The sequence below is a fragment of the Anolis carolinensis genome, unplaced genomic scaffold, assembly GCF_035594765.1.
Source record: "Anolis carolinensis isolate JA03-04 unplaced genomic scaffold, rAnoCar3.1.pri scaffold_7, whole genome shotgun sequence".
Taxonomy (NCBI): Eukaryota; Metazoa; Chordata; class Lepidosauria; order Squamata; family Dactyloidae; genus Anolis; species Anolis carolinensis.
In genome coordinates, this window is record NW_026943818.1 from 7,236,344 (window position 1) to 7,262,756 (window position 26,413).

General features: G+C 37.9%; 1 protein-coding gene across 11 annotated transcripts in view; it reads right to left on the reverse strand.

Moving 5' to 3' along the window:
- The window catches only part of ehmt1 (euchromatic histone lysine methyltransferase 1), a 113,122-nt gene that overhangs the window by 62,809 nt on the left and 23,900 nt on the right, over positions 1 to 26,413 (reverse strand). For 6 of the 11 annotated variants that reach the window (XR_010000296.1, XM_062960439.1, XM_062960437.1 and 3 more), the window contains exons 1-2: positions 26,348 to 26,413; positions 4,035 to 4,122 (exon numbers count right to left, since the gene is read on the reverse strand). The exon at positions 26,348 to 26,413 is cut by the window's right edge. Coding sequence is in view for 10 of the 11 variants with exons in the window: in XM_062960439.1 (XP_062816509.1) it covers positions 4,035 to 4,122; positions 26,348 to 26,413 (154 nt within the window). In the remaining variant the exon portion in view is untranslated. Of the gene's footprint in view, positions 1 to 4,034; positions 4,123 to 9,940; positions 10,199 to 23,093; positions 23,158 to 26,347 lie in introns of those variants that run through there. The other 5 variants (XM_062960441.1, XM_062960443.1, XM_062960442.1 and 2 more) reach the window with 3 other exon arrangements.

Here is a 26,413-nt window from a genome sequence, read left to right on the forward strand (position 1 = left end):
CAAGCGTCAGCCCCAAATCCAGGAGGACCCCCAAGCTGCGGACCTGCGCCTTCAGGGGGAGTGCGACCCCGTCAAGCACAGGTTGCCACCCAATACCCCGATCGGACTTTCGACTGACCTGGAGGATCTCTGTCTTGTCGGGATTAAGTCTCAGTTTGTTCACCCTCATCCAGATAGACACAGCGGCCAGACACTGATCCAGTATCCGAGGGGCTTCCTTGGATTTTGGTGGAAAAGAGTAGTAGAGTTGGGTGTCATCCGCGTAGAGATGGCACCGAACTCCAAAACCCCGGATGACCTCTCCCAGCGGTTTCATGTAGATATTGAAAAGCATGGGGGACAGAATAGAACCTTGCGGGACCCCACAGGACAATGGCCAGGGGTCCGAGCAGGTGTCCCCCAGCTTCACCAACTGGGAACGCCCCTCTAGGAAGGACTGAAGCCACTACAGAACAGTACCCCCAAGGCCCATCCCGGAGAGACGTCCCAGAAGGATACCATGGTCGATGGTATCAAAAGCCGCTGAGATATCCAAGAGAACCAGCAGGGTCACACTCCCCCTGTCCAGCTCCCTGCGGAGGTCATCCACCAAGGCCACCAAAGCCGTCTCGGTACTGAAACCAGGCCTGAAGCCAGACTGCGATTGGTTATGCTGGCCAATTGCAACATTCACACTTGTCTCAGGCACACAAGAGTTATTTCTCCCACTGTGGACCTTCCACAGATATATAAACCCCACTTGACTAGTTTTCAACAGACCTCACAACCTCTGAGGATGCCTGCCATAGATGTGGGAAAAACATCAGGAGAGAATGCTTCTGGAACATGGCCTTCCAGCTCTGAAAACTCACAGCAACGCAGTGATTCCGGCCATTAAAGTTTTTACAGTTTTTTAAAAATATATTTCTTTAATTTACCATAATCCAATACATTTGTTATACATCGTTTGTTTTACAAACGATAATATTCTAATATAATATAATATTCTAACATAATATTATAAGACACATAATATTCAATACATTCACCTTTGGCCTATATTGTTATTTTTATTCTTATACACATTTTCCTTCTTACAGTTTAACAAACCTTTTTCCAACCAATTAGGAAATGACATTTATAATCTAGGAACAAAAATCGTGTTACGTAGTGCTATCTTATTCAACAGCCTATCTCCACAGTAGCCAACGATGCCCATGGAAACAAAAGCACAGATAGGCTTTTACCGATGTTCCCCAGCAACGGATATGCAGAGGAGCAGTGTTTCAGCAAACACAGGTAAGATGAGCCATCATAACATGCATCCTTCATGCTCCACAGTTACCAACTTTATTATACCTTTGCAAGTAGGTCAGCTTGCCCAGGAAATGCATAACCAGCTCTTGACTGCGGAACACAACATTTTCCCCTTAAGATCTTGGCTTTAGGCTGACTTTTTGCCACATTTCCAAAGAGTTTTTCTGGATTTAATACTGAGCCAACTATTGTCCACGAAGCAGCATGTGCATTACTTCAAATAGCGTGTTTCCGAACTTCAGAAATGTCACATCGTGCTGGGATTGCATTCATAAAAGGCTATAATATTATTGTGTCCAATTTGACCAAGCGAAAGCCATCAAAGGGATAATGACAAAGACTACGGATAATAAGGCCAAGGAGGAACAAGACGAAGGAGGAAATACGTTCTGATCCTGGAAGGACAAAGAACATCCTCTGCCCAATTATGTTCGTACCGAGGATGTACAAGGACGGAGGGAAGATGCATGTAGACATCTCTGCTGGTAACATTCCTATCCAAACACGATTCAGCTCTGGAAAATATCAATTCTATGATGCAAGACTCGTACATGTCATTATGGAGACAACAAATATAATATCTTGACTCTTTGGGACTGCCAAAGGAGCTCCAAAATGATCACGACTCCAGTTGTTGCAGCTGTCCCACCAAAAATCATTCTCCAAGTTAGGCTATGTGACACTTCAAAGTCATGCCATAAATATCACCATTGAAGGCATGGATCTTGTGGATAGTGGGATATAGAGCTTTGTATATACAGTAGAGTCTCACTTATCCAAGCCTCGCTTATCCAAGTTTCTGGATTATCCAAGCCATTTTTGCAGTCAATGTTTTCAATATATCATGATATTTTGGTGCTAAATTCGTAAATACAGTAGAGTCTCCCTTATCCAAGCCTCACTTATCCAAGCTTCTGGATTATCCAAGCCATTTTTGTAGTCAATGTTTTCAATATATCATGATATTTTGGTGCTAAACTCATAAATAGAGTAATTACAACATAACATTACTGTGTATTGAACTATGTTTTCTGTAAAAAATTGTTGTATAACATGATGTTTTGGTGCTTAATTTGTAAAATCATAACCTAATTTGATGTTTAATAGGTTTTTCCTTAATCCCTCCTTGTTATCCAAGATATTCGCTTATTCAAGCTTCTGCCGGCCCGTTTAGCTTGGATAAGTGAGACTCTACTGTATACCATTCTGTTAGGCATTTGTTGGATGGATGCTTGCCATAGATGTTGGCGAAACATCAGGAGAGAATGCTTCTGGAACATAGCCATACAGCCCAGAAAACACACAACAACCCTGTGATTCCGGCCATGAAAGCCTTCGACAACAAACTGATGCAATGTTTTGATGAGTCTACCAATTAGACTTACGGTGGGTCATTGTAACCATAGCTTGACACTGACCAACAAACACATCACTTGATGTTGACTAATGAATGTCACATCATGTTATGTTTCAAATGTTTCACCTTTAAGTCGTGTAACTGTGATCTATCACTCAGTCCTCCCAGCAAGCAGTGTGAAGCGTACCGTATATACTCGAGTATAAGCCAGATTTTTCAGCCCTTTTTAAGGGTTGAAAAAGCTCCCCTTGGTTTATACTCGAGTTAGGGTTCTGGTCGTCTTATATTTGAGTCGACTTATACTAGGGTGTATACAATATGTTAGCCAGCCTGTGGCACAGGCTGGTTAGCAGCCAGCTGCAATAAATCACTCTGACCAAGAGGTCATGAGTTCGAGGCCACCCCGTGTAGGGGTGAGCACCCAACAATTAAAAATAAAATATAGCCCCTGCTCGTTGCTGACCTAAGCAACCTGAAAGATAGTTGCATCTATTAAGAAGGAAATTTAGGTACCACTTATATGTGGGGAGGCTAATTTATGACACTATAAAAATCATCCAGCCGCCGTTGGAATGAGGAAGTGCAGTCGCAGTAGATGATGAAGCAGCTGCTCCCCCTGTGGCCGGAATCAAGCATACCCTCAGGAAGCTGGAAGCTGGAGAAGGTTTAAATTGCCTCTGCGTCTGTCTCTGTTCTATGTTATATGGCATTGAATTTTTGCCTTGTATGTGTACAATGAGATCTGCCCTGAGTCCCCTTCGAGGTGAGAAAGAAGGGCGGAATATAAATACTGCAAATAAATTATATATATATATATATATATATATATATACACACACACACACACACACACACACACACACACACACACACATACCAGAGGTCCCCAAACTAAGGCCCAAGGTCATTTATCCGGCCTCTGTCCTAAACTTTAGACTTAGGATTGACCTAAGTCTGAAGCAACTTGAAGGCACACATCAACAACAATCCTAATTTTGGACTATTTCATCATAGTCCGCCCCGCCCCCCAACAGTCTGAGGGACCGTGAACCGGCCCTTCACTTAAAAAATTTGAGGACCCCTGGTATATATGGTACTTTTGCTATCTATACCATTATCATTTGCTCACAAATGAGACTGCGATTCAGAAAGACAAACTAGGCACTGCCCCAGAAACATGAAGCATCAACAAGTTACAGGAGATATCGCCACCTTGAAGCAGGCCTAGCACTGCTGTCACAACCATAGCTTATACACAATATAAGCACCAACTACCATCTATGTATCTACCCAAATGGTTTAAGCTTCTCCCGGAGATTGTGGGGAGGAAAAGAACCTGCCCACCTCACTTGATGTCTCTAAAACTCAAAGATGCATTTACCTTCCTCTTTGCTGATGGTGATATCTTTCAAGAGTTCACCCTTCACACAGGTATCTCTTCTGGTATCTTCCTTAGTCATAAGAGCTCTCTAAATGAGACAAAGAGAAAGACAGACATCATATTTTATGTTGGTAAATTAGAAAATTCTGTTGGGATACAATCCGCTTCCATTTTCTTCCGAAACTGAGACCCATGAGGCAAGAAGGAAAATGATGGCATGGTGACAGCTATGCTCAAGAAGTGCTTTCTAGAATCCAACTAGATGGGCTATGAGCTATGATGGGAACAACACTTCAACAATGTCTGGCAGCTCAGTTTCCCTTGCAGGTTGAAGCCTTATGTGGAAGACTAACACTTGCTCTAAAGTAATGTGATGTTACATGCACAAAGCCAAGGACTAACGTCTAACAAAATGCTCCTTGTTCTGCATGGCCTACTTCCTTTTCTTTCCTCCTGTGTTGTTGTTGTTGCATGTTTATAAGGTAGTTCCCATTTGTGCGAATTTACAGACACCATGAAGAAGAATAACACTAGGTAACAAAATTTTGAAAATAAATTCTGTTCCTGGTTTGGCAAGTGTTATTTCCCGTTTAATTGTACGGTCCTTACTTTGAAAGCAGTTGTTCTACTCCAGAAAGTTCATTTTTATGGATGCCACAAACTATATTGAATTGGTTGAGACACGATGAGGCATTCATTGAAAAACTAGAGTAAAATGAGCTGTAGGATGTCCTGCAAACACAAAATTTTTGCAGTCGAATAAACTGTTTCCATGTTTTTATGATAGAACCAATAAGGAAATGACAGTTATAAGCCAGGAACAAAAATTGTGTTGTTGTTGTTACTATTATTAGTATTATTATTATTATCTATATATATATAAATGAGTGATGGCATCACAGCGACCCACAAAACAACAAAACTACAGGCCCCCCAACCTCGAAATTTGACAGCACAACCCATCATCCACGCCACTAGGTTGATACCACAAAAAGAAAAGAAAAATAAAGTCCTAATTAGAGGGAGAGCAATAATTGTTTTTATCCAATTGCTGCCAGTTTAGAGGTCTAATCTCTGCCCACTTGGTCTCCTAGCAACCAACTCAGCCAATCTCTAAAATCAGAACACTAAATAAAGAACAACACTCTGAAAACAAGGGAATTCCAGACAGGAAACTATCAGGACCAGCTAACACCTCCCAACAAAAAATTCACTCGGGGAGGAAACAGCAAGGCCATTACATCCTAATCATTTTTCCTAATTGCAGCATTCATACTTGCCTCCAACAGACAAAAAAAAATCAGAAATATTGTATATTCACAACCTTTAGGAAATAACATCCCCTGATGGAGCAGCTTGTTAAAGCGCTGAGCTGCTGAACTTCTGGACCGAAAGGCCGCAGGTTTGAATTGGGGGAGCGGAGAGAGCTCCCACTGTTAGCCCCAGCTCCTGCCAACCCAGAAGTTCAAAAAAATGCAAATGTGAGTGCATCAATAGGTACTGCTCCGGCGGGAAGTTAATGCCACTCCATGCAGTCATCCCACATGACCTTGGAGGAGTCTACGGACAACGCCGGCTCTTCGGCTTAGAAATGGAGATGAGCACCAACCCCCAGAGTCAGACACGACTGGACTTAACGTCAGGGGAAAACCTTTACCCTTTACCTTAACTACCACCAATTCCTCAATACTTTATTTCCCATACCACCAGACTTCGCCACAGCAACGCATGGCCGGGCACAGCTAGTTATTTTATATTTGTTATCACAAGGACCGAGATTGTGTGAGTATCCCAGCATCACCAGAGTCATTGTGCAAGACCCAGGACACTATGTCACGGCACACCACAACCCCTACTACTCTACACCTTTCTTCCTATGCCAACCACAATCTATATACGGTTGCTATATGGTGGCATAGACACCGAGAACTGGGAAGCCCTGGTCCTTGAGCGCTCTAATTGGAGGGCAGCTGTGACCGGCAGTGCTGCGGAATTCAAAGAGGCATGAATGGGGGGCGAAAGGGAGAAATGTGCCAAGAGGAAGGCGCATCAAGTCAACCCTGACCAAGACTGCCTTCCATCTGGAATCTGATGTTCTCACTGTGGAAGAACATGCGGATCAAGAATATGGCTCTACAGTCACCTACGTATCCACCACCAAAACACTGTACTTGGAAGGCCATCATACTCAGACAACAAGGGATTGCCTAAATAAGTAAGCAAGCTATTCCTTAACTTCTGATCCAAGTAAACGCAGGTATTCACAGACATCTACTGAAGCAACTCCCTTTCCTTGGAGCTCACTGGCAGGGAAATTCATCCAGCGGTTGTCTCCATAGATATGCTCATGCATACAAATCAGATGGAGAAATGGAACAAAAGGATTTGCCTGAATAGTGCGCGGATACACCTCGCGGCACGGCCCTGTCATCGCCATGAGCTGCCACATTGCAATTGTGTATTGAAGGACAGTCAGAAAGGACTGCATAGAAATGGCAATGCAGGAGGAGGTGAACTTGACTTTGGTGAGACCAGGAGACAAATCCTTTTTCATGCAAGTGGAAACATAAGGTCCAACTTGGAAGAAAGCAAAGAGAAATATAGTTAAGGAAGTCAGGGGTTTTTTTCCAGGGAGGTAAGGCAACCAATATTTCTCAGTTGCAAAATCTAAGTATGAGGCATAAAGAAACAACACAGCTCCACATTAGTATGAAGTTATCATACTAATGATTTTCTCTCTCTGGGCTTTACAAAAATGCAGAAGCATTCCTCTTGGCGCTGCTGTCCATATGATGAAAACGAGCCAGTTTCAGCCATTGTATGTCACACATCTTCAAAACCTTTTTTTTTTTGACCAGGGACCATCTTGACCAGAGACCACTCTTCAACATTAGTACTAAAAGGGTTACTATGTAATATGCTATGCTGGTAATTATATATATATTAGTATATTGTTTATAATATGCAATATAAATTACCATAACATGTAATATATTGTATATACATATAATATTAATAACAATATTGTAATGTAAAACAATATAATACTAATAATTATACAATATAATAATATTAATTATATATCATATATTACATGTAATATTACTAATAATATTACAGTATAGTGGCATAGCACAATATACAGTAGAGTCTCACTTATCCAAGACTCGCTTATCCAAGGTTCAGGATTATGCAAGACATTTTTGTAGTCAATGTTTTTAATATATCATGATATTTTGGTGCTAAATCCGTAAATACAGTAATTACAACATAACATTATTGCGTATTGAACTACTTTTTCTGTCAAATTTGTTGCATAACATGATGTTTTGGTGCTTAATTTGTAAAATCATAACCTAATTTGATGTTTAATAGGCTTTTCCTAAATCCCTCCTTATTATCCATAATATTCATTTATCCAAGGTTCTGCCGGCCCGTTTATGTTGGATAAGTGAGACTACTGTAGTAATATATAATGCTAATATTGTGCTATGCTAATAATATAATATATTGTATGTACAGTAGAGTCTCACTTATCCAACATAAACGGGCCGGCAGAATGTTGGATAAGTGAATATGTTAGATAATAAGGAGGGATTAAGGAAAAGCCTATTAAACATCAAATTAGGTTATGATTTTACAAACTAAGCACCAAAACATCATGTTATACAACAAATTTGACAGAAAAGGTAGTTCAATACGCAGTAATGCTATGTAGTAATTACTGTATTTACGAATTTAGCACCAAAATATCATGATGTATTGAAAACATTGGCTACAAATATGCGTTGGATAATCCAGAACGTTGGATAAGCGAGGCTTGGGTTAGTGAGACTCTACTGTGTGTGTGTGTGTGTGTGTGTGTGTGTGTGTGTATATATATATATATATATATATATATATATAATATTATAGTATATTGTTTATAATATGCAATATAAATTACCATAACATATAATATATTGTATATACATATAATATTAATAACAATATTATGTAATACAATATAATACTAATAATTATACAATATAATAATATTAATTATATAACATATATTACATGTAATATTACTAATAATATTACAGTATAGTGCTATAGCACATTATACAATAGAGTCTCATTTATCCAAGACTTGCTTATCCAAGGTTCAGGATTATCCAAGGCATTTTTGTAGTCAATGTTTTTAATATATCATGATATTTTGATGCTAAATCCGTAAATACAGTAATTACAACATAACATTATTGCGTATTGAATTACTTTTTCTGTCAAATTTGTTGTATAACATGATGTTTTGGTGCTTAATTTGTAAAATCATAACCTAATTTGATGTTTAATAGGCTTTTCCTAAATCCCTCCTTATTATCCATAATAATCATTTATCCAAGGTTCTGCCGGCCCGTTTATGTTGGATAAGTGAGACTCTACTGTAGTAATATATAATGCTAATATTGTGCTATGCTAATAATATAATATATTGTATGGACATACAATTTGTAAGCCGCTCTGAGTCCCCTTCGGCATGAGAAGGGCAGGATATAAATGTAGTAAATAAATAAATAATACAAATTTGTTTTTGGTGAACTTTAGATTTGGTTTGGTTATTTGGGGTGCTGATCCAGAAAACTGCACTGGATAGACCACATCAGCTCTAGTTTCTGCTACAGAACACATGCCATCCAGCAGTCACCATTTGCTCGCCTGGAGAAAACCATATTTAATAATCGAGAGCTGATGTGGTCTATCCAATGCAATTTTCTAAATCCGCACCCCCAAATAACCCCAGGAACAGGCCCAAAAGCTAAGATACAAAGAAAATAATAGTGAGTTCGGCTGAATTGTTATCCATAGTAGTAACGGTGAGGCTTCAGGTTCTTTCAGACCACTGGTAGTCCACGGACCACAGGTTGGGAAGCAAGCCACAATATCCATTGTACCTCAAAGCTCTGAGATTTCAGACTTTAGAACAGTGGTTCTCAACCTGTGGGTCCCCACGTAGTTTGGCCTACACCTCTCTGAAATCCCAGCCAGTTTACCAGCTGTTAGGATTTCTGGGAGTTGAAGGCCAAAACATTCGGAGACCCACTGCTGTAGAACCTTTGAAAATGACAGTACTTTCTAACAAAACCAGGCCTATTTCATTTGAAAACATATTTTTAACCTTCCCAAGGACTTGGGGAACCTGGCGATGTGAGCTTTGACTGTGAACAGGCCTCTCTCCCTGGAATGGAAGCTACAGATACTCAACAAAGAGTAGGAAATGGTCCTTCCTGAAGCTTTCTTGGCCTAGCTTTTGTTTCCGAATCGCCAATGGTTGCCAACCTTTGGGCCTCCAGGTGTTTTGGACTTCAGCTCCCACAATTCCCAACAGCTGGTGAGATGGTTGGGGTTTCTGGGATTAGCTGAAGTCCAAAACACCTGGAGGCCCAAAGGTTGGGAACCACTGGTCTAGGCGACGCAACGTTTTGGAAAGCATCTCAGAAGGTAATGCAAGATCCTCACTCTCACCAACAGCACAGACAAAAAAGCTCTCCAATTAGACTTTCCTCAAAATAAAGATTTCACTCGACTAAAAGGCAACAAACCAAACCCAACAGCAGCATTTAATGGAGAAGAACACCCTCTACAAGGTTCAGAGCCTTTCGAGCCAAGACAGAGTCTTCACACTTCCATGGACAAGCCAACAACCTTGCTTCTTTCTCCTTGACCAACGGCTTCAATGTTGGCAAGCTTGAAGGTTATTTGCACACAACAAGAGCCAGGAAGGCTCTTCTTGCGTCCTATCCTACTCCACCAGCAACAAAACGCACACAAACACTCCCTTCGCTTACAAAGACGATGCATTCTGCAATGGCCATCCAACCATCCCCACCAAAGCCACCCAACGACAACATTGAGAGTAGTACCTCCATCTTCCCCCCCTTAAAGGCAAAGCAAACTTCCCTTTTGCTCACACTCCACCATGCCCCAATCTGTCGGCTCCTGATTGGCAGGGAAATCTTATACCCAACCCTCCCAAGCAGAGAAATGTCTGCTTTAGCAGCACTCCCAACAAAAGCCAACTGCCAAGCAAAGGGCGGCTTCAGAATAAGAGTCTCGGCATCATTCGTGCCTTGTGTGTCTCTCTCTGCCTTCCCCCCTCTTCCCCTTCCAGCTGTCTGTCTCCATTCTCCTGCTTACGACACAAGGGGTTATTAATCTCCAGCCTTTGGAGAATGAGCCTTCACAAAGGTGAGGCACCAGAACTGCAAAATAAAATAGAATTATGATTAGCACACAGAAAGAGGACATGGTTGCATCCCAAAGACCCAAAAGATCATAATCCAAAGGTGATGGTTCTTCCACCTCTCTCGGATCTTGAAGTCTATGGAAGGGAAGGTTCTTGAAGACTATGGAGAGCAGAGAAAAATCAACTCAAGGGAAGGATGCATCTTGGAGAAGAAAGCTGGATCTTGGAGAAGAAAGGCTCCAAACCCAATAGAACAAGAACAGCAATATTTAATTATTCAGAGTAGAATAAGGAAATGGAAGAGGAAGAAAAATAGGAATAATAATAATAACAATAATAATATCAAATAACAAAAATCAGAAACTCCTCAAAGCACAGTAGACAAAAAAAAAACAGTACAAGAAAACCGCACTACAAACTAGAGCTGGCACAACAAAACCTTGCATGGAAAGTTCCTTGACAAAATTGAAGGAAAAGCTGATAAGGAGAAGACCTGGCTCTGGCTCACAAATGGGACCCTGAAGAAGGAGACAGAAGGCCTGATCCTTGCAGCCCAGGAGCAAGCCATCAGAACAAAGGCAATTCAGGCCAAGATCGAAAAATCAGCTGATGACCCAAAATGCAGACTGTGCAAGGAAGCTGACGAAACCATGGATCATATCCTCAGCTGCTGCAAGAAAATCGCACAGACAGACTACAAACAGAGGCACAACCTCTGAGGATGCCTGCCATAGATGTGGGCGAAACGTCAGGAGAGAATGCTTCTGGAACATGGCCACACAGCCCGAAAGACATACAACAACCCAGAGGCACAACTATTTGGCCCAAATGATTCATTGGAATTTATGCCTCAAGTACCACCTCCCAGCAGTAAAGAACTGGTGGGATCACAAACCAGCAAAAGTATTGGAAAATGAGCATGCAAAGATACTGTGGGACTTCCGAATCCAGACTGACAAAGTTCTGGAACACAACACACCAGACATCACAGTTGTGGAAAAGAAAAAGGTTTGGATCATTGATGTCGCCATCCCAGGTGACAGTCGCATTGACGAAAAACAACAGGAAAAACTCAGCCGCTCTCAGGACCTCAAGATTGAACTTCAAAGACTCTGGCAGAAACCAGTACAGGTGGTCCCGGTGGTGATGGGCACACTGGGTGCCGTGCCAAAAGATCTCAGCCGGCATTTGGAAACAATAGACATTGACAAAATCACAATCTGCCAACTGCAAAAGGCCACCCGACTGGGATCTGTACGCATCGTCCGAAAATACATCACACAGTCCTAGACACTTGGGAAGTGTTCGACTTGTGATTTTGTGATACGAAATTCAGCATGTCTATCTTGTTTGCTGTGTCATAATAAAATAATAATAATAATAATAATAATAATAATAATAATAATAATAATAGTAATGTTATTCTTGTATCGCGCCCCATCTCCCCGAAGGGACTCGGGCAGCTCACATGAGGACCAAGCCCAAAATATACTACAAAATGCAACAAGAAGGTACATTTAAAACATATAATAACAGCAACAACACTAACAACAACTTTATTTTTGTATCCTGCCTCCATCTTCCTGAAAGGACTCAGGGACCAAACCCAAAATACAACAAGGTACAGTTAAAACAGATAATAATAATAATAATAATAATAATAATAATAATAATAATAATTTTGTATCCCGCCTCCATCTCCCTGAAGGGACTCAAGGCAGCTCACAAGGGGGCCAAGCCCAAAATACAACAAAAAGGTACATTTAAAACATATAATAATAATAATAATAATAATAATAATAATAATAATAATAATAATAACAACTTTATTTTTGTATCCCGCCTCCATCTCCCCGAAGGGACTCAGGGCGGCTCACAAGGGGACCAAGCCCAAAAAAACAAGGTACATTTAAAACATATAGTAATAATAATACTACTACTAATAATAATAATTTTATTTTTGTATCTCGCCTCCATCTCCCCGATTTTTGAGGTTTTTTTTATACTGGTGGCCAGATTTTGTTCATTTTCATGGTTTTCACCAGACATAGGGACCACCAAATGCAGCAATGCCCAGACACAAGTCAAGGAACTAATTCAACCAGATAAGTCAGCCATAGCAGAGCACTTGATGGACCAACTTGGACACAGCATACTATTGGCGAACACAGAAATGTTGAACCACTCTGACAACCACCATGTCAGGCGACACAGAGAAGCCAATGAAATCCACAAGCATGTGGACAATTTCAACAGAAATTCATGAAAATGAACATTATCTGGTTATCAGTATTTTAAAAAACTCTAAAATCAGGACAAAAAAGAACAACACTAAAAAAAGAAGAAGAAAAAAGAATCCCAGACAGGAAACAATCAGGGCCAGCTAGCACCTCCCAACAAAAGATTCCCCCAGGGAAGAAACAGCAAGGCTTTGAAGCTGCAAGGTTGTTCAGTGCTAATCAAGGTGATTGATTGCAACTTTCAAACAGACAAGATTTCTTTCTCCCACCTTGGACCTTCCACAGATATATAAACCCCACTTGCCTAGTTTCCAATATACTTCACAACCTCTGAGGATGCCTGCCATAGATGTGGGTGAAGCGTCAGGAGAGAATGCTTCTAGACATGGCCATATAGCACGGAAAATTCACAACAACCCAGTGATTCCGGCCATGAAAGCCTCCAACAACACAAAGAGGAAGAGTTGGAATATGAAGACTGTTGAGTTACCTTGATTTCTGCTTTAAAAGTATGAGGAAGAGGAAGAAAAAGAGGAAGAAGAGGGCGAGGAAGAGATGAAATACTAGGAGCAATGGTTTCCTTTGATCGTTGTTTCAAAAAGTATAACAATAATGGGGAGGAAAAGGAAGAAATGCGGCAGGAAGAGGAGGAGACAGGGTTGGAATACCAAGACAGTTAGGTTTTCTTCCTTTTGTGACTTTAATTTAGAGACCGAACGGAGAGGAGAGTGGCACAAAAGCCAACTCGTTGGAGCTGAAATAGGTCAACCTGTACATGATGTGCAGGAGGAAGCAAAAAAAAATTCTGCACGGTTGAAAAATTCTCTTCCGTCACTGGCAAGAGAAGAAAAAAGACATAAGTGTGCTGGAAAAGAAATGGGTTTGGAAGGCCTAAAATGAAACTCCTGGGGAAGAATATCCAACTCCTCACTCGCTTCTTGCCTTGGTGGTCTTTCAAAATCCCTATCTTACTCAAGTCACACACAAATACACAATCATTTCACAAGACTTATTAACTTCGCCCACGTCGTCGTTCGCTTTTGGGCCAAATGTGCAAATAGAAGCCAAGCCAGATGAAAGGCAAGGAAGGAAGGAAGGAAGGTAGGAAGGATTGGAACGGAAAGCAAAGTACACCACAAAATACAACAAGGTATATTTAAAACATAATAATAATAGTATTGGAAAAAAAACCTAAAATCAGGACAGTAAGCAAATAAAGCAGAGGAATCTCAGTCATAATAAATAATAATAATAATAATAATAATAATAATAATAATAATAATAATAATAATGAAAAAACTAAAATCAGGACAGTAAGCAAAGAAAACAAGAGGAATCCCAGCCATAATAATAATAACAACAACAACAATAACAATAATAATATAACAGTATTGAAAAAACTCTAAAATCAGGACAGGAATCCCAGTCATCATAATAATAACAATAATAATAATATAACAGTATTAAAAAACTCTAAAATCAAAGAAAACAGAGGAATCCCAGTTATAATAATAATAATAATAATAATAATAATAATAATAATAATAATAATATAACAGTATTGAAAAAACTAAAATCAAGACAGTAAGCAAAGGAAACAGAGGAATCCCAGTCATCATAATAATAACAATAATAATAACAATAATAATAATAATAATAATATTGAAAAAACTCTAAAATCAGGTCAGTAAGCAAAGAAAACAGAGGAATTCCAGTCATAACAACAACAACAACAACAACAACAACAACAACAACAACAACAACAACAACAACTTTATGTTTGTATCCCTCCTTCACCTCCCTGAAGGGACTCGAGGCGGCTCACATGGTGACAAGCCCAACAACCTAAGTTAAAAACACAGGTCAATAAAATTAAAACATTATAACTCCATAAAACAACCTCAACAGCCATTTAAAACCCAGACAGTAATGATTCAGAGGATAAAATTGTGTACAGAACTCTGAATAGGGCTCCTGGTGTAGTGTAAGACATGAATCCATCAGGGCCAGCTAACACCTCCCAACAAAGGATTCCCCCAGGTGGGAAGCAGCCAGGCTTTGAAGCTGAAAGGCCATTCAATCCTAATCAAGGTGGCCAAATGCAACATTCACACCTGCCTGAACATTCCAGATATATAAACCCAACTTGCCTAGTTTACAACAGACCTCACAACCTTTAAGGGTGCCTGCCATAGATGCAGGCGAAACGTCAGAAGAGAATGCTTCTGGGATATTATTATTATTATTATCATTATTATTATTATTATTATTAGCGACATTTATATCCCGCCCTTCTCACCCCGAAGGGGACTCAGGGTGGTTTACAAGTATATATACATACAATATATTATATTATATTATTCATATAAGCATTATATATTACTATATTGTATTATTATTATTATTATTATTATTATTATTATTATTATTATTATTAGCGATATTTATATCCCGCTCTTCTCACCCCGAAGGGGACTCAGGGCGGTTTACAAGTATATATACATACAATATATTATACGACTATATTGCAATATTATTAGTAATATTGCATGTAATATAAATATACAATTATAATAGTGAATTATAATTATTATTACATTGTATTACATCATAATAATATGGATATGGCCATAGAGTATGAAAAATGCACGGCGACCCAATGATTCCGGCCATGAAAGCTTTCGACAACACATATACAGTAGAGTCTCACTTATCCAACACTCGCTTATCCAACGTTCTGGATTATCCAACGCATTTTTGTAGTCAATGTTTTCAATGCATTGTGATGTTTTGGTGCTAAATTCGTAAATACAGTAATTACTACATAGCATTACTGTGTATTGAATTACTTTTTCTGTCAAATTTGTTGTATAATATGATGTTTTGGTGCTTAATTTGTAAAATCATAACCTAATTTGATGTTTAATAGGCTTTTCCTTAATGCCTCCTTATTATCCAACATATTCGCTTATCCAACATTCTGCCGACCCCTTTATGTTGGATAAGTGAGACTCTACTGTATATATACATACAATATATTATACGACTATACTGCAATATTATTAGTAATATTACATGTAATAAAACTATACAATTATAATAGTGAATAATAATTATTATTACATTGTATTACATCATAATAATATGGATATGGATATAGAAAACGCACGGCAACCCAATTATTCCGGCCATGAAGGCTTTCGACAACACATATACAGTAGAATCTCACTTATCCAACACTCGCTTATCCAACGTTCTGCCGGCCCGTTTATGTTGGATAAGTGAGACTCTACTGTATATATACATACAATATATTATATTATTCATATAAGCATTATATATTACTATATTGTATTATTATTATTATTATTATTATTATTAGCGATACTCAGGGCGGTTTACAAGTATATATACATACAATATATTATACGACTATATTGCAATATTATTAGTAATATTGCATGTCATATAGATATACAATTATAATAGTGAATTATAATTATTATTACGTTGTATATACAGTAGAGTCTCACTTATCCAACATAAATGGGCCGGCAGAACGTTGGATAAGCGAATATGTTGGATAATGAGGAATTAAGGATAACCCTATTAAACATCAAATTAAGTTATGATTTTACAAATTAAGCACCAAAACATCATGTTAGACAACAAATTTGACAGAAAAAGTAGTTCAGTACACAGTAATGCTATATAGTAATTACTGTATTTATGAATTTAGCACCAAAATATCACGATATATTGAAAGCATTGACTACAAAAATGCGTTGGATAATCCAGAACGTTGGATAAGCGAGTGTTGGATAAGTGAGACTCTACTGTATGACCATCGCACATGGAAAACTCACGGCGACCCAGTGATTCCGGCCATGAAAGCTTTCGACAACACATATATATACTGTATGCGTTGCCTTTGCTTTCCAAAACATTGCAATTGTTTTAGTAAACAACAAACAAAACTAAACAGCCTGGTTGATAAACAGAGACGTAAATAGGGTCTTGTGAAATGGAGCAGGGATGAACCTCAGCTAAGATTCACAAGGGCAAGACCAAGGAAGGCGATGCTGCAGGAACAAGAGGGAAGGTTGCAGTTCTTGGAAGGGAAAGAGGGAACGAGAAAGAGATGGTGGAGGAGGAGTGCAACCAAGGGCCTACCAAGCAACAACTGAACTAAGAACACAAGCCAGCGGAGAAGCCGAGGTCCTGGGAGGGCCGGCAGACAAAGCCTCCAGGCCTAAGTCCCAGAAGTCTCTCTCGCCTCTTCTCGGTCTGTCGGCCTTTCCCTTTCCATCCCCAAAATTGCTCTGAATCCGATCATCTCGCTCCAACCAAGCAACCACCTCCCCCTACCAGCGGCTTTCCCTCTGGAGCATGCTCCGCAGACGTGCGCTGCCATTTCATAACTGCATTGTTTACAGGCACACCACGGCCTGCCATCTTTTTTTCCCCCTTCCTTTCTTTCCCTTGGACACTAAAAAAGGACACCAGGAGGAACTTTCCCCCAACGCATCCTTGCTGCCCTTTTCTTCCCGCGCTCAGAATAAATCGTCACGTTCCGGGAATGTGTGGGATTTCTTTCCAAAATAGAAAAGAAAGGTTGCAAGGAAAGAAGTGGAAGGGTATCAATTAAAGAACACAAGGACGATTCTTTTTGTGTGTCTCTCTTCTTACGATTTTATGAAAAGCAAAGAATCATTGACTCAGCCAACATAAAGGACAACATTTTTTTCATGTTTGTCATTATTTTTGAAAAAGAGGTTGATTTATTTTTTTCCTTTTTCATCCTCTTTTTTTTTAGAATTGGAAACGCAAAGGCGAAGATGGAAGTCATTTTTATATGTACAGTAGAGTCTCACTTACCCAACATAAACGGGCCGACAGAACGTTGGATAAGTGAATATGTTGGATAATAATAATAATAATAATAACTTTATTTTTATACCCCGCCCCATCTCCCCGAAGGGACTTGGGGCGGCTTACATGGGGCCTAGCCCGATAAAACAATCAAATATCAATGATACAACAATAAAACAATTATACCAATAAAACCTCAATTATCAGTAAAACAATCGATAAAATCGACATGAAGCATACAATATTAAAACAGGAGACTAATTCATAAAACCCAGTACAGAATGTGCCAGAATGGGGAAGGTATTTCTCGGTTGAAATGGACAATAAAGTGCAAAATAACATTGCCAACACCTCAAGAATGGGGGTTATTATAAAATGGGCAGATAGATAATAAGGCGAGATTAAGGAAAAGCCTATTAAACATCAAATTACTGTATATACTCAAGTATAAGCCTAGTTTTTCAGCCCTTTTTTAGGACTGAAAAAAACCTTCCTCAGCTTATACTCAGGTGAGGGTCCTGGTGGGCTTATATTCAGGTCGGCTTACACTCAAGTATATATGGTATATTTATTATTTTTCTCTATTATTATTGGTATGGGGCTATGTCTGTTTTTATTGTTGTTTTTATTGTCATTTTAAAGCTAAGTGTATTGTTTTAATCTATTTCTGTAAACCGCTCCGAGCCAAACCGAGTAGCGGTATACAAGTCTAATAAATAAATAAATAAATAAAATTGTTACATATATTATTTTACTCTATTAATTATTATTAATACATTTATTATTTTACTCTATTTATTATTACATTTATTATTTCACTCTATGATTATTAAAAGGATACATAAGCACATTGACATTGAAGAAGATGAAAATAATGATTTAATCAGAGTTGAACAGTCATATCTTAAATTACAGTTTGATGTAAAGATTCAAATACAGAGTCTCACTTATCCAAGCCTCGCTTATCCATGCCTCAGGATTATCCAAGCCATTTTTGTAGTCAATGTTTTCAATATACCATGATATTTTGGTGCTAAATTCGTAAATACAGTAATTACTACATAGCATTACTGCATATTGAACTACTTTTTCTATCAAATTTGTTGTATAACATGATGTTTTGGTGCTTAATTTGTAAAATCATAACCTTATTGGTTGTTTTTCCTTAATCTCTCCTTATTATCCAAGATATTCGCTTATCCAAGCTTCTGCCGGCCTGTTTAGCTTGGATAAGTGAGACTCTACTGTATGTAGAAATTACTGTATTTACGAATTTAGCACTAAAATATCATGATGTGTTGAAAACACTGACTACAAAAATGCATTGGATAATCCAAAACATTGGATAAGCGAGTGTTGGATAAGTGAGACTCCACTGTATTTATAGTTTTTTTGTTGATTTTTTTTCCTTTTTTAATTTTTTTACTTTTTTTCCCTCTTCTTCCGTTTTTATTCCCTTTTTTATTTCCTTTTCCCTCTCCCACACTTCTTCTTTCTCCCCTTTTTTCAAAAATAGATTTTCTCTATTATTTTTCTTCACTTTCTGTCAACAACCATTGTTCTCACTCTTTTGTTGTACTTAACTCTTATATATATCAATAATAATTTAATGAATTAAAAAAAGAAGTATGGATGCGTCATTTCCCTTTTGCGGGAAAAACTGAGGTTCGCAATTCCATCGCGAGCACAGCTTGCCTTTTAAAACTCAAGCAACCATATTTCCCCAAAGGAAAGAAGGAATGTGCCATGTGCCAAGTGCATAGCCCTACATACAATTGTTTTATTGCTTTGTTACTGTTTTGTTTGTTTTATCGGGCCTGGCCCCATGTAAGCCGCCCCGAGTCCCTTCGGGGAGATGGGGCGGGGTATAAAAATAAAGTTGTTATTATTATTATTATTATTATTATTATTATTATTATTATTATTATTATTACATAGCAGCCACCGAATTGACACGCTGGTATTCCCATTGCTTCAAAACAACAACAACAACAAGAATAACAAGAATAACTTTATTTTTCTATCCTGCCTCCACCTCCCCGCAGAGACTCGGGGCGACTAACAAGTAATGAGCAGGCCTAAAAATGAAGACACCAAGAGAAAAAAAAATTGGTTGGCCTGTTTTATCCGTAGTAGTAACGGTGAGGCCGCAGACCATATTTTAGTCTTTGCGGACCACTGGTGGTCCACGGACCACAGGTTGGGAACCATTGCTTTATAACAGGGGTCCTCAAACTTTTTAAGTGGAGAGCCGATTCACAGTCCCTCAGATTGCTGGGGGGGCCGGACTATGATGAAATAGTCCAAAATTACGATTATTGTTGTTGTGTGCCTTCAGGTCATTGCAGACTTAGGTCAACCCTAAGTCTAAAGTTTAGGACAAAGGCCAGGTAAATGACCTCGGAGGGCCTTAGTTTGGGGACCCCTGATCTAGACGATCTCATAAGACCATCTAGATGGTCTCATAAGACTATAGATGAGGAAAGGGACCCTCAAAGGCCATCTAGATGATCTCATCAGGCCATCAGAAGACCATAGATAAGGAAAGCGACCCTCAAAGGCCATCTAGATGATCTCATCAGGCCATCAGAAGACCATAGATAAGGAAAGGGACCCTCCAAGACCATCTAGATCAGGGGTCCTCAAACTTTTTAAGTGGACGGCCAATCCACAGTCCCTCAGACTGTTGGGGGGCCGGACTAGGATGAAATAGTCCAAAATTAGGATTGTAGTTGTTGTGTGCCTTCAAGTCGTTTCAGACTTAGGTCAACCCTAAGTCTAAGGTTTAGGGCAGAGGCCAGGTCAAGGACCTTGGAGGGCTGCATCCAGCCCACAGGCCTTAGTTTGGGGACCCCTGATCTAGACGATCTTATAAGACTATAGGTAAGTAAAGAGACCTCCAAAAACCACCTAGATGGTCTCATAAGACCATAGGTAAGGAAAGGGACCCTCAAAGGCCATCTAGATGATCTCATCAGGCCATCAGAAGACCATAGATAAGGAAAGCGACCCTCAAAGACCATCTAGATGGTTTCATAAAACCATAGGTAAGGAAAGGGACCCTCAAAGGCCATCTAGACAGTCCCATAGGACTATAGGTAAAGAAAGTGACCTCCAAAAGCCATCTAGATGGTCTCATAGACCGTAGATAAGCAAAGAGACCTTCAAAGACCATCTAGATGATCTCATAAGACTATAGGTAAGCAAAGAGACCTTCAAAGACCAGGTAGACTTAGGTCAATCCTAAGTCTAAAATTTAGGACAGGGGCCAGGTAAAAGACCTTGGAGGGCCGCATCCGCCCCACGGATCTATAAGAACCAAAAGCAAAAGGGAACACTTGAAATGGGAGTGTGTTTCTTATCAGCTCCAAGAACATTGATTTTGGGAAAATAAGACCTAGGAAAAAAATACAGCCCTGTCTTTGGGAAAATAGACCTAGGAAAGGGAAAGACGGCCCTGTTGTTAAATCATCAGTCTCAAATATTTCTTTATTATGGCAATTAAATTATAATTTTAGCCAGCTATGCCTTTCTAATTTCAACTGAGATGTCATGGCACGGCTTGGAAAGAGCCTTAGTTATAAAATGGCCCTTTTTTGGCATGTACAAACTTCGACCAAGTCAACCTTGCAACGCATTCTCAACAAGAAGCACTATTTCCAACAACAAGCAAAGCAAAAAGACCCTTTCCTAGATTGCCTGAAAGCCATTCAAAGTTAATGGCTTTCTTGGATAATAAGGAGGGATTAAGGAAAAGCCTATTAAACATCAAATTACTGTATATACTCAAGTATAAGCCTAGTTTTTCAGCCCTTTTTTAGGACTGAAAAAAACCTTCTTCGGCTTATACTCGGGTGAGGGTCTTGGTGGGCTTATATTCAGGTCGGCTTATACGCAAGTATATATGGAATATTTATTATTTTTCTCTATTATTATTGGTATTGTTACATATATTATGTTACTCTATTAATTATTATTATTACATTTATTATTTTACTCTATTATGGTTGTTACTTTTACATTTATTTTATTATTAATAATACATTTATTATTTTACTCTATTTATTATTACATTTATTATTTTACTGCATTTATTATTATTATTACATTTATTATTTCACTCTATGATTATTAAAAGGATACATAAGCACATTTACATTGAAGAAGATGAAAATAATGATTTAATCAGAGTTGAACAGTCATGTCTTAAATTAGTTTGATGTAAAGATTCAAATACAGTAGAGTCTCACTTATCCAACACTCGCTTATTCAATGTTCTGGATTATCCAATGCATTTTTGTCGTTAATGTTTTCAATACATCGTGATACTTTGGTGCTAAATTAGTAAATACAGTAATTACTACATAGCATTACTGCATATTGAACTACTTTTTCTGTCAAATTTGTTGTAAAACATGATGTTTTGGTGCTTAATTTGTAAAATCGTAACCTAATTTGATGTTTAATAGGCTTTTCCTTAATGCTTCCTTATTATTCAACATATTCGCTTAGCCTACATTCTGCCAGCCTGTTTAAGTTGGATAAGTGAGACTCTACTGTATCATGATATTTTGGTGCTGAATTCGTAAATACAGTAATTACGATTTAGCATTACTGCGTATTGAACTACTTTTTCTGTCAAATTTGTTGTATAACATGATGTTTTGGTGCTTAATTTGTAAAATCATAACCTAATTTGGTGTTTAATAGGCTTCTCCTTAATCCCCCCTTATTATCCAAGATAGTTGCTTATAGTTGCTTCTGCCGGCCCATTTAGCTTGGATAAGTGAGACTCTACTGTACATTTAAACTCCTGATGCCTCAATGAATGTAATTTTATTGGTATCTCGGCTTATACTGGAGTCAATGTTTTCCCAGTTTTTTTGTGGTAAACTTAGGTGCCGCAGCTTATATTCGGGTTGGCTTATACTCGAATATATAAGGTAGGTTATGATTTTACAAATTAAGCACCAAAACATCATGTTATACAACAAATTTGACAGAAAAAGTAATTCGATACGCAGTAAGGTTATGTTGTAACTACTGTATTGACGAATTTACCCTGTTTCCCCTAAAATAAGAAATCCCCAGAAAATAAGACCTAGCAGAGGTATATAATAAATGTTCATTTTTTGTTCAACAATAAATGTGAATTCTTCTTCATGGAAAAATAAGACATCCCCTGAAAATAAGACCTAGCGCATCTTTGGGAGCAAAAATTAATATAAGACACTGTCTTATTTTCGGGGAAACACAATAGCACCAAAATATCACGATGTATTGAAAACATTGACTACAAAAATGCGTTGGATAATCCAGAACCTTGGATAAGCGAGTCTTGGATAAGTGAGACTCTACTGTAATACAACTCAGTGACCTAACTTCCAACTCAACCACAATATTTTTTTCGCCATCCCCAAAATAAACATGAAACAAGCAAGAGCCGACGTTTGCAGAATTCCAGGCCAGGTCTTCTCAAACGCTTTCCTGAAAAACAGACCCTGAACAGCACAACAAGAACTCAAAAAAGAGCCAGGAAGGTGACAGCAATAATAAAACATCCTGCATCCAAATGAAAGGGATCTCATTGCTGTGTCCTTCTGGAGTAGGGCAACAACGACAACAACACCATCCACGATCAACCATCCCTTTCTCTACCTGGCAGCCTTTCTGCAAAAATCCCAACAGTTTTGTTGATGTCACGAAGGTGGACCGTACCTGCAAAACAGAGCAGCCGGCTTCTTTTTTTTTAAGGAATCCCAGATCCTCATGCACAGAGTGTGATTCAGTTTCTGCTCATGTGATTTTAAAAAAAAACCAACAAAAATGAAAAGCTCCGAGTGAGCATGCTCAGTGGAGACCATTTTCAACAACCGGAGCTTGCAGCCATTTCAAAAGAAGGGCTTGGAGGCTCCTGCAACACACAAACCAAGGTGGATCCCTGCCGGTTTTCTGCCATTTTTTATTATTATTCTTATTAATCCAGATAACCAGTTTGCACGCTGAAACCGTGCCAAGCTTTGGATGGGAAAGGGAAAAAGCAGAAGCATTTGGGAGGAACATAACAAGACTTTGCACCAATGGCCTACAAGAAGGCAATGGCGGTGAGGCTAGAAATGCACCGGGAAAAAGTCAACGCAACAGAAAGCAATACCTTCCTTTTTACATCATGGATTTTTTTTCAGATATTTATGTCCATCTCAAGTCATATTTTTATAGTGTTGAGGTCATCGCAAAATTAACGAAGCCGAAACAGATCGGAACAAGAGCAACACAACGCTAGAACCAAGCCAGACCAGACCAAAACAAATGAAGACCGCAGACAAATTTGCCACCATTCGGCACGTATTTTTTCATTGTTGCGGTCATCACAAAAGCAATGACACCGATACAGATCGGAACAAGAGCAACACAACGCTACAACCAAGCCAGACCAGACCAAAATAAACGAAGATCTTTCTAAACTACGCAAGACCGATTTGCCACCATTCGGCACATATTTTTTCATTATTGCTACCATTACAAAAGGAACGAAACCAATACCGTTCAGAACAAGAGCAACACAATGCTAGCACCAAGCCAGACCAGACCAAAATAAACGAAGACCTTTCTAAACTACGCAAGACAGATTTGTCACAATTCAATGCAAACAACGCTCATGCCATAGCATGAACATGACCTATTTATAATATGGGCTTGTTTTTTCTAATTCAAGTTCCCAACAGAAATATATCCCAATAAATTGAAGCCTTGCTTCAGTTTAAGGTTCTGCTTTGAGTCTACTTGTTGAGAGAAAAAGCAAGATATAAATAAACATAATAATAACAATAGTAATGATATATTCTAATACTATTTATTTATTTATTTATTTGCCCCATTTATACCCCGCCTTTCTCACCCCAAAGGGGACTCAAGGCGGCTTACACATGGCACAATTCGATGCCCCAAAACACATATAAAATCAAAGCTTCAAATATGAAATATTTAAAAAATTAAAAATTATTATTATTTATTAATACAATAGAGTCTCACTTATCCAAGCTAAACGGTCAGGCAGAAGCTAAGCGAATATCTTGGATAATAAGAAGGGATTAAGGAAAAGCCTATTAAACATCATATTAGGTTATGATTTTACAAATTAAGCACCAAAACATCATGTTTAACAACAAATTAATAATTAATACTAATAATGGATATATAGTTGCATTGAGTCTCCTTGTTGAGAGAAAAAGCAAGATATAAATAAACATAATAATAATAATAATACATTCTAATTCTAATAATGGATACATAGTTGCTTTGAGTCTCCTTGTAGAGAGAAAAAGATAAATACACATAATAATAATAATAATAATAATAATAATAATAATAATAATAAATACATTCTAATACTAATAATGGATACATAGTTGCTTTGAGTCTCCTTGTAGAGAGAAAAAGATAAATACACATAATAACAATAACAATAATGATACAGTCTAATACTAATATTGGATACATAGTTGTTTTGAGTTTCCTTAGGGAGAGGAAAAGCCAGATATAAATAAACATCATAATAATAACAATAATAATGATACATTCTACTACTACTACTACTACTACTACTACTAATAATAATAATAATAATAATAATAATAATAATAATAATAATAAATTCCAGTACTAATAATGGATACATAGTTGCTTTGAATCTCCTTGTGGAAAGAAAAAGCAAGATATAAATAAACATCATAATAATGATAATAACAATACGTTCCAATACCAATAATGGATACATAGTTACTTTGAGTTTCCTTGGGACTGATAAAGCAAGATATAAATAAACATAATAATAATAATAATAATAATAATAATAATAATAATAATAATAATAACAACAGTATGTTCCAATAATAATAATAGATACATAGTTGCTTTGAGTCTCCTTGCGGAGAGAAAAAGCAAGATATAAATAAACATAAAATAACAATAACAACAACAATAATAATAATATATTCTAATACTAATAATGGATACATAGTTGCTTTGAGTCTCCTTGGGGAGAGAAAATGCAAGATATAAATAAACATAATAATAATAATAATAAGTCCCAATACTAATAATGGATACATAGTTGTTTTGAGTCTCCTTGGGGAGAGAAAAAGCAAGATATAAATAAACATATTATTATTATTATTATTATTATTATTATTATTATTAATAATAATAATAATAATACATTCTAATACTAATAATGGATACATAATTGCTTTGATTCTCCTTGTGGACAGAAAAAGATATAAATAAACATGATAGCAATAATAATAATGATACATTCTAATACTAATAATGGATAAAGTTGAGTCTCCTTGCGGAGAGAAAAAGCAAGATATAAATAAACATATTATTATTATTATTATTAATAATAATAATAATATATTCTAATACTAATAATGGATACATAGTTGCTTTGAGTCTCCTTGCGGAGAGAAAAAGCAAGATATAAATAAACATAATAATAATAGTATGTTCCAATACTAATAATGGATATATAGTTGCTTTGAGTCTCCTTGTGGAAAGTAAAACCAAGATAAAAATAAACACAATAATAATAATAACAATATCCTAATACTAATAATGGATGCATAGTTGCTTTGAGTTTCCAAATCAAACATCATCATCATCATCATCATCATCATTTAAGGATGAGATTCCCATTATGGGTCCTAACTAGTGTTAAACTGAAATGGAGTCATGCCACAGTGGACATTTGATATGAGAATGACCCAGTTCTGCACCCATCGCAAGAGGCCTTTTCCCTCCTTGGGTTTACAAGACAACGAGCCCCAAAACGAGGCCATGCTTGGGTTTACAGGTCAGCAAAAGACCTTTGTTTTCCAAGTCATGCTCTGCAGGGAGCCACCCTTGCATAGCCGCTTTCCAAATCGATTTGCAAGGAGGGGCATGGTGAGAATGGAACGGAGAAGCCCTACCTCTGGTTGCGTCTGGAGAGGGCCGAGAAAACCTCCTCCCAGGCCTATAAAACTCCTTCCCTTCAT